Below are 9720 nucleotides of genomic sequence, written 5' to 3'. Positions count from 1 at the left end.
CCTGCAGACACACTGACCCTCCAGGACCAAGACTGGACAGCCTGCAGACTCACCGACCCCTCCAGGACCAGGACTGTAGAACCCTGCAGACACACTGGCCCTCCAGGACCAAGACTGGACAGCCTGCAGACACACTGACCCTTCAGGACCAGGACTGGACAGCCTGCAGACACACTGACCCCTCCAATAGCAGGACTGGACACCCTGCAGACACACTGACCCTCCAGGACCAAGACTGGACAGCCTGCAGACATGCTGACCCCTCCAGGACCAGGACTGGACACCCTGCAGACACACTGACCCTCCAGGACCAGGACTGGACAGCCTGCAGACACACTGACCCCTCCAATAGCAGAACTGGACACCCTGCAGACACACTGACCCCTCCAGAACCAGGACTGGACACCCTGCAGATACACTGACCCTCCAGGACCAGGACTGGAGAACCCTGCAGACACACTGACCCTCCAGGACCAGGACTGGACAGCCTGCAGACACACTGACCTCTCCAGGACTGGAATTGTGGACATATTTATATACTGGATAATATATACATTGTATATGTAAAGTGGGGCTAAAATATTACCGTTTTGTTTCACGTGAAAACAAAAATGTATAGATACATTTAACTCTTAGAAAAGTTTTATTGACTTTGTTTCAAGCAAATCTCAGATTTAAATATTAGAATTGAGAACCTTGAGAAGTTGAAATCCTATTTAATGTAAAAATGTATGTTATAAAATCACATTTCGCAATTCTCAAGACCCAAAACAAAACCGACAAACTATATGGTGAACCGCTTCCGTGACTGACACCCATATAACCCAATAGAACGCGTGCTTTATCGCGCTTGCCCAATCCAGGCTTCCCGATAACTTTTTATAAGAAGCAGACACCCCGCCTCCCGCGAACCCCCAGAGCCAATCAGAGTTTCGGATATCCGGAAGAGCCAATGGAATGGCTCAGGGCGGTATGATAATTGCCTTCCCGGAGTTTGGTTGAGAGGGCGGATAGCGAGAAGCTGTGGGTTGTCGAGAGGTAACTGTGAAGTTTTTTTCACCGTGTTTTATTGAATTATCTGTGTGGAAAAAAACGTGGTTTCGCCATAGAAAACTCTAAAACTTCGAGCGGCAGAGCCGAGACCCGCTGTAGGGCCCCACAGGTTCGGTTTTAGCCGTGAGAGATGGACGAAGCGTAGGATTATGCGCTCTTTTGTTAAAAGCCTGGTTATTTTAACTCCACCGTGAGGGGGGCCGTGCTGTAGCAGACGGAGAAAAAAAGATACAAGCTGCTGTGACTAATTTATATTTTTGATTTATATTTTAGCTATATAACAAGTTCGTGGTGGATTCTGCCTTTCATATTTGAACCTCTGTACCTTGTCTACCTGAATTATTATAATTGGGACCAGCGCGGAACCGTTGGGGGCGCAGTCGCGATGTTGTTTGAAATTGGGGTGTTTGCTGGTCGGGCGCTGTTCTGTGGACGGAGGGAGCGGACTGTGCGGGTCTGACCTCCTCACCTCTGGCGGTCGGGGGTCCGTCCGGCAGCTCCGTGTTCTGGCCTGACTGTCCCTGAGTGGGGTGTGTGTGTGGGGGGCTCTGTGTTTGTGACTGTGTCTGTTCTCTCCAGGCAGGTGCAGGGATGTCTCAGAACACTAAGCACCAGCAGGGCGGCGCCACTGAGTGAGTACACAGGGGCAGGGGCAGGAGTTGGGGCAAAGGTGGGGTAAGAACTTGGGCTGGGGGCAGGGGCAGCTCTGTCTCTTCCTTGGGTTGAGTCATTTCAGATCCTCAGCTGTGTCTCAGCTGGTAATCCTTCTTCCCCAGCCCCTCGCGGAGCTCTGCCATGAACGGGGGGGTGTTTATCGCTGGCGGGGTGAAGCTGGAGCAGACGGAGGTGGGGACCCATCGTGCCCACAACCCCCCCGAAAGCGAGGGACCAGCCGCCGGCCAGCCGGGCCGCGCCCCCGAGGAGGAGGTCAGGACGGCCGGCCGGGCGCGCGCGACTGACCGCCCCGGGGCAGACACGCTGACCCCTCTCTCCCCCCCCAGCCCGTGAAGAAGCGTGGCTGGCCCAAGGGCAAGAAGAGGAAGAAGGTGCTGCCGAACGGGCCGAAGGCGCCGGTGACGGGGTACGTGCGCTTCCTGAACGAGCGGCGCGAGCAGATCCGGGCGCAGCACCCCGACCTGCCCTTCCCCGAGATCACCAAGAGGCTGGGCGCCGAGTGGAGCCGCCTGGCCCCCCAGGAGAAGCAGGTGAGCGTGCGGGCGGGGCGCCACGCGGGGCGGCTGAGCTGAGCTGTCTCTGTGTGTCTCTGTCTCTCTCTGTGTGTGTCTGATCTCTATCTCTCTGGCTGTATTCTGTGCTGTCTCTGTCTCTCTCTGTGTGTCTCTGTCTCTCTCTGTGTGTGTCTGATCTCTATCTCTCTGGCTGTGCTCTGCTCTGTCTCTGGTCTCTGTCTCCCTCGGTCTGTCTCTCTGGTTGTGCTCTGCTCTGTCTCTGGTCTCTGTCTCCCTCGGTCTGTCTCTCTGGTTGTGCTCTGCTCTGTCTCTGGTCTCTGTCTCCCTCGGTCTGTCTCTCTGGTTGCTCTCTGGCTGTATTCTGTGCTGTCTCTGTCTCTCTCTGCGTGTCTGTCTGTGCTCTCTCTGTGTGTCTGATCTCTATCTCTCTGGCTGTGCTCTGGTCTGTCTCTGGTCTCTGTCTACATCGTCTGTCTCTCTGGTTGTGCTCTGCGCGGTCTCTGGTCTCTGGTCTCTCTGGCTGTGCTCTGTGCTGGTTCTGGTCTCTCTGGTCTCTGGGTCTGCTCTGCGTCTCTGGCTATGCTCTGTGCAGTTTCTGGTCTCTGTCTCTGGCTGTGCTCTGCGCTGTCTTTGGTCTTTGTCTCTCAATTCAATTTCCATTCAAGATGCTTTGTTGGCATGACCAATGACTAAAATCAGTGTAGCCAAAGCAAAATAAAATTAACATAAAGTCTACAGACAATTACAGACATTTCCAATGCAGATACAATCATAATATATTTACATATAAATATATGGAGCATTATTGGGAGACAGGCTCACTGTTCCTCAGGGTGTGACGAGATCACACACTGGTCTTCCAGTTCAACTGAGTTCCCTCCTCCCTCTCCCAGTAGGATCGGGAGTTGTTGTGATTGTGGCAGTTATGAGAATTTTGGGATTAGATTTGTAAATTTAGGGAAGACTGTTTCTCTAATCCCAGAGTATCTGTCACAGTGCAGTTGGAAGTGCATCTCTGTCTCTGTTTCTCCCCGCTGGCAGTAGGAGCACAGCCTGTCCTCTCTGGGCAGCCAGGTCTGCCTGTGTCACCCAGTTTCTATGGCCAGGCTGTGGTCACTGAGCCTGTACTTCGTCAGGGTCTGTTTCATTTTGCCATTACTTATGTTGGTCAAATATTCAGGTAGCATGTATTGTCTATTTTGGATTCTGTAGCATTCCAGTTTGTGTGCGAGTGTCCCAGTGTGTGAGATATTGCTGTTTGATCTGTGCTGTGATGTGCTTGGGTCTGAGTTGTGATGCTCTAGCAGTGCTGTCCTGAGGCTGGCTGGTGTCGGTGTGGCTCAGGCCAGTGAGCCTCAGGACCAGCTGGCTCAGGAGGCTCTTTGTTGGGCTCAGCTCTTGGCTCAGCAGGGCCTTGTGGTGGTAGGGGTTTTGGTTGCTGCTTTTTAAGTATTACCAATACTTTATTACTCTTTTTTTTTCTCTGCACATGGATGATGTTTCTACAGATCTCCATGTGCAGAGTTTCTATGGAGTGTTTGTCCCATTAAGTGTACTCCTGGTCTATGAGGAGACCCCACACCTCACTGCCTTGTATTACAATTGGTTGGATTACACTTTCGAATATTTGCAGCAAAATCTTTATAGGGGAGCTGATGTTGTAGAGCCTTCTTGTAGAAAACCATGATTCTGGTCTTGTCCAGATTGCCTGTCAGGAAGACGAAGGTCTATCAGTACTGCTCCAGCAGTGCCAGGTTCTGCTGCAAGTCCTGTTCTTTGGGCAGCAGCAGGACCAGGTCATCAATGTAGAGCAGGAACTTGAGCTGTGTGTCATGTAGTGTGAGACCAGGCGCTGCAGACTGTACCGATATCTCTGCCATCTCATTGATATAGATACTGAACAGTGTTGGGCTCAGGCTGCAGCCCTGTCTGACCCCCACGACCCTGAGTGATGAATTCTGTCCTTTTGTTTCTGATTTTCACTGCGCACTTGTTCTCTGAGTATATCGACTTAATTACGTCGTAGAGTTGATATCCTACACCCCTTTGAAGAAGTTTGTAAAACAATCCTTTGTGCCAAATTAAGTCAAAAGCTTTTTTGCAATCAATAAAGCAGACAGTCAGGTATTCATGGTATTACACCCTACCTTTCCCAGGTTACTTCAGTGCTCCAGTCATTAGGGTCAAGTCTGTCTCCACTCTTAGGTGGATGTGATCAGCTGTTGATTCTTGGGCTGAGGGAACCAGCCAGCTCTCAGGACGAGTTTGGAGAGTTTGAACAGGGCCTGCTGCAGCTTCGAGCTGCTGTGTCTCAGCATCTCATTGTCCACTTCGTCTCGGCCACAGGCCTTTCGTGGACTGAGGGTCTGGAGTTTGTCTTGGAGCAGCTCCTGTTCTGTGATCAGGGAACCTAAGGGGTTTTGGTTGTCTTTTATAGCCAATTCGGATATTTTCTATTCTTTCATAAGCTAGGTTTTTCAGACTGATCCAACTGATGGCTAATTCTTCTTGTCTTGATTTATTTAAATTTTTTCATTTTTTCCAGAAATAATTTTGATTTATTGACTCCTTGATTTGTGAGAGTTTTGTTCTTGAGAGTGTGTTTGTAGTGTTTTACCATCTCACTGCATTGTGTTTTTGGTTTGATAGTTCTCGTAGTGCTTTCTGGTGTTTCTGCACTCTGCCTTTCACTGTCTGCGCTCTGTGCTGCCTCTGTCTCTCTGTGCTGTCTCTGTCTGCGCTCTGTGCTGTCTCTGATCAGTTTCATTTCAATTCAGACAGCTTTATTGGCATGACTGCTGAATTTCAGTGTTGCCAAAGCATATACAGAAAATACAACATCTACAGACATTTACATACAACCCATAAAACATCATTGGGAGACAGGCCCAGTGTACCTCAGGCTGTGACAGGAGACCACATACTCTGCTGCCAGTTCAACTGAGCTCCCTCCTCCCTCTCCCAGTAGGATTGGGACCCATTGTGATTCTGGCAGGTGTGGGAACTCTGGGATTAGATTTCTGAATTTAGGGAAGAATGTTTCTCAAATCCCAGCATATTTGTCACAGTGCAGTAGGAAGTCCACCTCTGTCTCCGTTTCTCCCCGCTGGCAGTAGGAGCACAGCCTGTCCTCTCTGGGCAGCCAGGTCTGCCTGTGTCGTCCAGCTTCTATGGCCAGGCTGTGGTCAGGGTCTGTTGCTTCTTGGGTGTCTCACCCTGCTCAGTGTGTATTGTCTGTAGCGTCCCTGTTTGTATTGCGTGTCCCAGTGGGTGAAGCACTGTGGTTTGGTTGACTTGGATTTGCGTTCCCTCTGTGTCCAGCGGTACCTGGACGAGGCTGAGCGGGAGAAGCAGCAGTACGTCCGGGAGCTGAAGGAGTACCAGCAGAGCGAGGCGTTCCGGCTCAGCGCTGCCAAGATCCAGGACAAGAAGGTCAAACGAGGTCGGTGGCTATCCCTGCAGGGCTGGCTCGTGATATTCCTCCTCCTGTCCGGCCGGGTCACCTGGCTTGGGCCCGGAGCTCAGCGGGAGCTGGGAAAACGAGTTGCTTCCCTCTGTCTACTTGTCTTTTCCAGAAGAGTCAGCATCTGTAATCATCAACGCCACAGGCTCTGGACCCGCAGGGCACAAGGTGAATATGAAGGAGGTGGGGACCCAGAGAGGGCAACACAGAGGGGGAGGTGGTGGGGAGAGAAGGAGGGAGACTGAGCCAGTTTCCTCTGTCCTTCAGGGCGCGGAGCTGTCCGACAGGTTCTGGAAGTTTGATGTGCCGATATTTACAGAGGAGTTTCTGGACCAGAACAAAGGTATGGTTCCTGTGGACTAGCAAAGCTGAGAGCACAGAGAGTGAAGGAATTATTATTGAGATTACAATTATAATTACAATTATATAATTATAATTGAGAATATAATTATAATTACAATTATAATTGTCACACATTCCAACACATTGCTATCTGCGGGGAGTTTCCTGCTTGTTACCACACTGTGACTGGATCTGCATGGAGTTCAAATAAACCCGTCATGTTGCAGCTTCGTTGGTAGCTGGTAAAACCCGGATCGGATCAGCCTGCTAAGCAGCGGGAGTCTGTGTCTCTGTCCCCCCCCCAGCCCGCGAGGCGGAGCTGCGGCGCCTGCGGAAGGCGAACATGGAGTTCGAGGAGCAGAACACGGCGCTGCAGAAGCACATCGCCGACATGCACGGCGCCAAGGAGCGGCTGGAGGCGGAGCTGGGGCAGGACGAGAGGCGCACGCAGGCCCTGCAGCGACACCTGCTGGCCATCAAGCACACGCTGGCCGCCAGCCTGGCCGCCGTGCCCCTGCCAGGTCGGTCCGCCCCCCCCCGCCCCGCCGCCGGGGTCGGGTCGGTGCGTGTGGCCTGGCTCCCCCTCTGACCTTCTCCCTCCCCACCCCACCCCCCCAGGCTCAGGGGAGACCCCCTCTTTCGGGACGCTCGATGCGTACATGAGCCGGCTGTGCAGCGTGCTGGAGAGCAGCCCCCACGAGCACCGGACCCTCATCGCCCAGCTGCAGGACATCCTGGCGCATTTCGACAGGTGAGAGCGAGGCCGATAGCCCACACCCCCGAAACCCCCCCCCACCCCCGGCCCATCACCTCCTGCCCTGTCTGTGCCCTCAGTGAGAAGCTGTGAGTAGCGCCGACCGGCTGGGCGCCGCCGAGAGCCAGCCTGACCCGCCGCAGTGGAGAGGCCGGAGCGACCCACCACACGCCCCCCCGCCTCCTGGGGCCCGGGGGTCTCCAGGGGAACGGAGGATCCCCGGGGTGGAGAGTAGGGTCTGGCGGGCCCTCGCCGGGGGGAGGGGGGGCGATCAGTGCAGCACCAGGGCAGCTGGAACTCTGCGGGGGGGGTGGGTGGTGGGTGGGGGGGGTCATGCACGCTGCTGTCCAGTTCCACCCCTGTCCCTCCCTCCCTCTCTGCACCGGGCTGTCCGCCCCAGCAGCTGCGAGAGAGGGAGGCGTCACGGGCAGAGCTGAGACCCAGCGAGCTGCTGTTTTACTCCAGGGGGTATTGTGGGGGGGCAAGGGGGGAGACCTGGGGGCAGGAGGAGGCTTGTGCAGACTCGCCCAGCAGGCTGGAGGACGGTGTGTGTGTGCTGGGAGCGCTGCTGTCAGTCCAGCTGGGCTGCAGGCTTTCAAGAGCGAGGAGACGACGAGCGCTTCCTATACAGAAGGGACGTCCCAGGCCTCGATATGCATTAGGTTTTTAATTTCTGTTGGTGTGGGTGGATTTACCTCACATTGTGGTGCAAGTGGTAAGGGGAGGAGGGGGCGTTCGTCCAATATAACGGTAAACGCTTGCATGTCTTTTTGTTTTGTTTAAACCTTTATAAATGGGTGACCATCTGAAATCAAGCGGTGTAAAATAAATTCTGATGAAAATTAAATACATTTAATGACTGACTCTGAAGTCGAGTGCTTCCTGGTAGTGGCCACCAGGGGGAGCCCTCACCCCTCTCACCGACCAGATCAGCCCAGCCCAGCGGCAGCTGTGCATCTTCAAGTGTGCGGGAGGGGAGGACGTCGTTTCGGCCAGGCAGCTGTGTGTGAGCTTGCTGCTCCTGGAGGAGGAGGTGACTTGTGGAGGGATGCTGGACTGTTCTTTCCTGCTGTGGGTGTGCAGGGTAGCTGCACAAGACATGGACCGGGTCAGAGGGCCTCCTAGTTTGGGGGTGCACCTGAGGCACAGTCCCACGGGTCTGCATGCACAGCTGCTTGCAGCCTATTGTGAGAAGCAGCCGGCAGTGCAGGCATTCGCCAGCAGGTGTGGTGTGTGTGTGCAGGAGGGAGAGACGCCGTCTGTCCCTCTGGGCCTGGTGTGCTCTGGGCAGGGTGCCCCAGTGAGGGCGAGGCCCCGAGGTCCTGCAGGGGGACCCCACGAGGAACCCGCCTGCGCAGGCCGCTCTCCTGCTCTCTGTGACTCTGACATTTGTTTATTATTGGCTCTTGGCAAAATGGCACAGCTTAAATAACTATTTAGCATTCCTGGCAGATTGAAATCTCCACCAGTTTCAGAGCTGTGGACGGTATGAAGTGGCCTACCCAGACCTACTTCAGGAAATGATTGTGGTTAATTAAGCTTGATCAAAGTAACAAAAGACATGACAGATACTTTATTGATCCCGTGAGGGAAATGGCAGTGCAACAGCAGCTTAACACAGACAACACAGTCACAGTAACGAATAAACAACAACAATAATAATAATAATACAATACAATCAGTACAGTGAGAAGTGCACTAAGAAGAGTTACAGTCCAGAACACACAAAGAACAAACCAGAACAGGACACAAAAAATGGGGCCTCAAGGATAAGAATCATGGTTGAGATATATGAGACACTGGAACCAAAAAATACCTCAGCAAAGTACTATAGTGTAGTAGGCACGTATAACAAAGTCCACGTTTTTCGTTTCATGCTTAATCTGTAATTGACTATCGATAATCAATAGTTGTTGCTCTGCTGGAATGACCCTTGGGACCCCCGAACAGGGAGGTGTGTGCGCAGTGGGCTCAACACCAGAGAATTCCTGATCACCAGTGGGATGGTGCTCAAGGTATGACTGACAGCCCTGGGAAGCCATTAGATCAGACTCTCACAAAGGAAAGCCCACCCACCATGGCCACACCAGCCAATCAGAGCAGCCCCTGTGATTACTGTGAGTTTTACATAGAAATGGCCGCCGAACCTTCGACAGCTCCCATCCAGAAAATGTAATTTAATGAAAATGTCTCAATTTGTTTTTCCTCCAGTGAGCTCCTGTAGTTGTATTTCGTCCCATTTCAGGGCTGGAGATCAGGCTCCCAATGCACAGCACCTCTGCCAACTCCAGGGTTCACCTCCTGCAGGTCTTGGGTGCTTGGTGAAATAGCTAGAAAAAGAAAATCTTTCCTTTTGGCTGCTCTGTCTTGTGCTTTTCCCCTTTCTCCCTGCTCCCTGTTTCCTCTTACTCACCCCCCCCCCCCCCATCTTGAATTATAAGTGCCGCATCTCCGGGAAGCTCGGTGAGTCACCAGACTATTAATTGGCCTTGCGGATCTTACACGCCGGACATCTGGACCAGATCTGACAGTTTTATTTATATAGTGAAATACTGACAACGCTTTATGCACCAGAATTCCTTTGCAAAGGTAAATCCTCTTACTCATGGATTCAGAACGCTGCTGACACACACTAAAAGTGACTCTGTGTATGTGTGTATAATATATAAAAAGAAAGATCTTTGAAGAGATCAAAGCTGATGTGTCGAATTTCCTTCAGTGGGGATGTCACAGCCTGCCACGATACTGACGTCACACTGCTTCTGCTGCTTGGATGGCCGGTGTCTTCACTGCTAATCACGAGCTCCAGCCCCTCTACAGCACAGAGGACATGTGCAATAGTGCATTAGTGTGGGCGTGTGCCCAGCTGTTTCACCACTAGAGTTCAGGGGGCCAGATTGTTCAGGTTAGCCAGAACA

General features: G+C 52.7%; 1 protein-coding gene across 3 annotated transcripts; it reads left to right on the top strand.

Annotated features, from left to right (window-relative positions):
* Positions 1–981: 981 nt before the first annotated feature.
* hmg20b (high mobility group 20B) lies at positions 982–7665 on the top strand. Of its 3 annotated transcripts, none has more exons than XM_069186109.1 (10): positions 982–1038; positions 1633–1685; positions 1830–1980; positions 2055–2258; positions 5565–5685; positions 5819–5874; positions 5974–6049; positions 6354–6569; positions 6667–6799; positions 6883–7665. In XM_069186109.1, the coding sequence occupies exons 2-10, from the start codon at positions 1645–1647 to the stop codon at positions 6893–6895; spliced, it is 1011 nt and encodes a 336-aa protein (XP_069042210.1). In that variant the 5' UTR covers positions 982–1038; positions 1633–1644; the 3' UTR covers positions 6896–7665. The 3 variants fall into 3 exon arrangements, with proteins under 3 accessions (XP_069042210.1, XP_069042211.1, XP_069042212.1); XM_069186111.1 differs by lacking the exon at positions 982–1038 and adding an exon at positions 1098–1162; XM_069186110.1 differs by lacking the exon at positions 6883–7665 and having other exon boundaries at positions 6667–6803.
* The last annotated feature ends 2055 nt before the right edge of the window (positions 7666–9720 follow it).

The sequence above is a fragment of the Lepisosteus oculatus genome, chromosome 29, assembly GCF_040954835.1.
Source record: "Lepisosteus oculatus isolate fLepOcu1 chromosome 29, fLepOcu1.hap2, whole genome shotgun sequence".
Lineage (NCBI taxonomy): Eukaryota > Metazoa > Chordata > Actinopteri > Semionotiformes > Lepisosteidae > Lepisosteus > Lepisosteus oculatus.
Note: the sequence above shows the minus strand (reverse complement) of the source record. Positions and strands in the feature narration are given on the sequence as shown.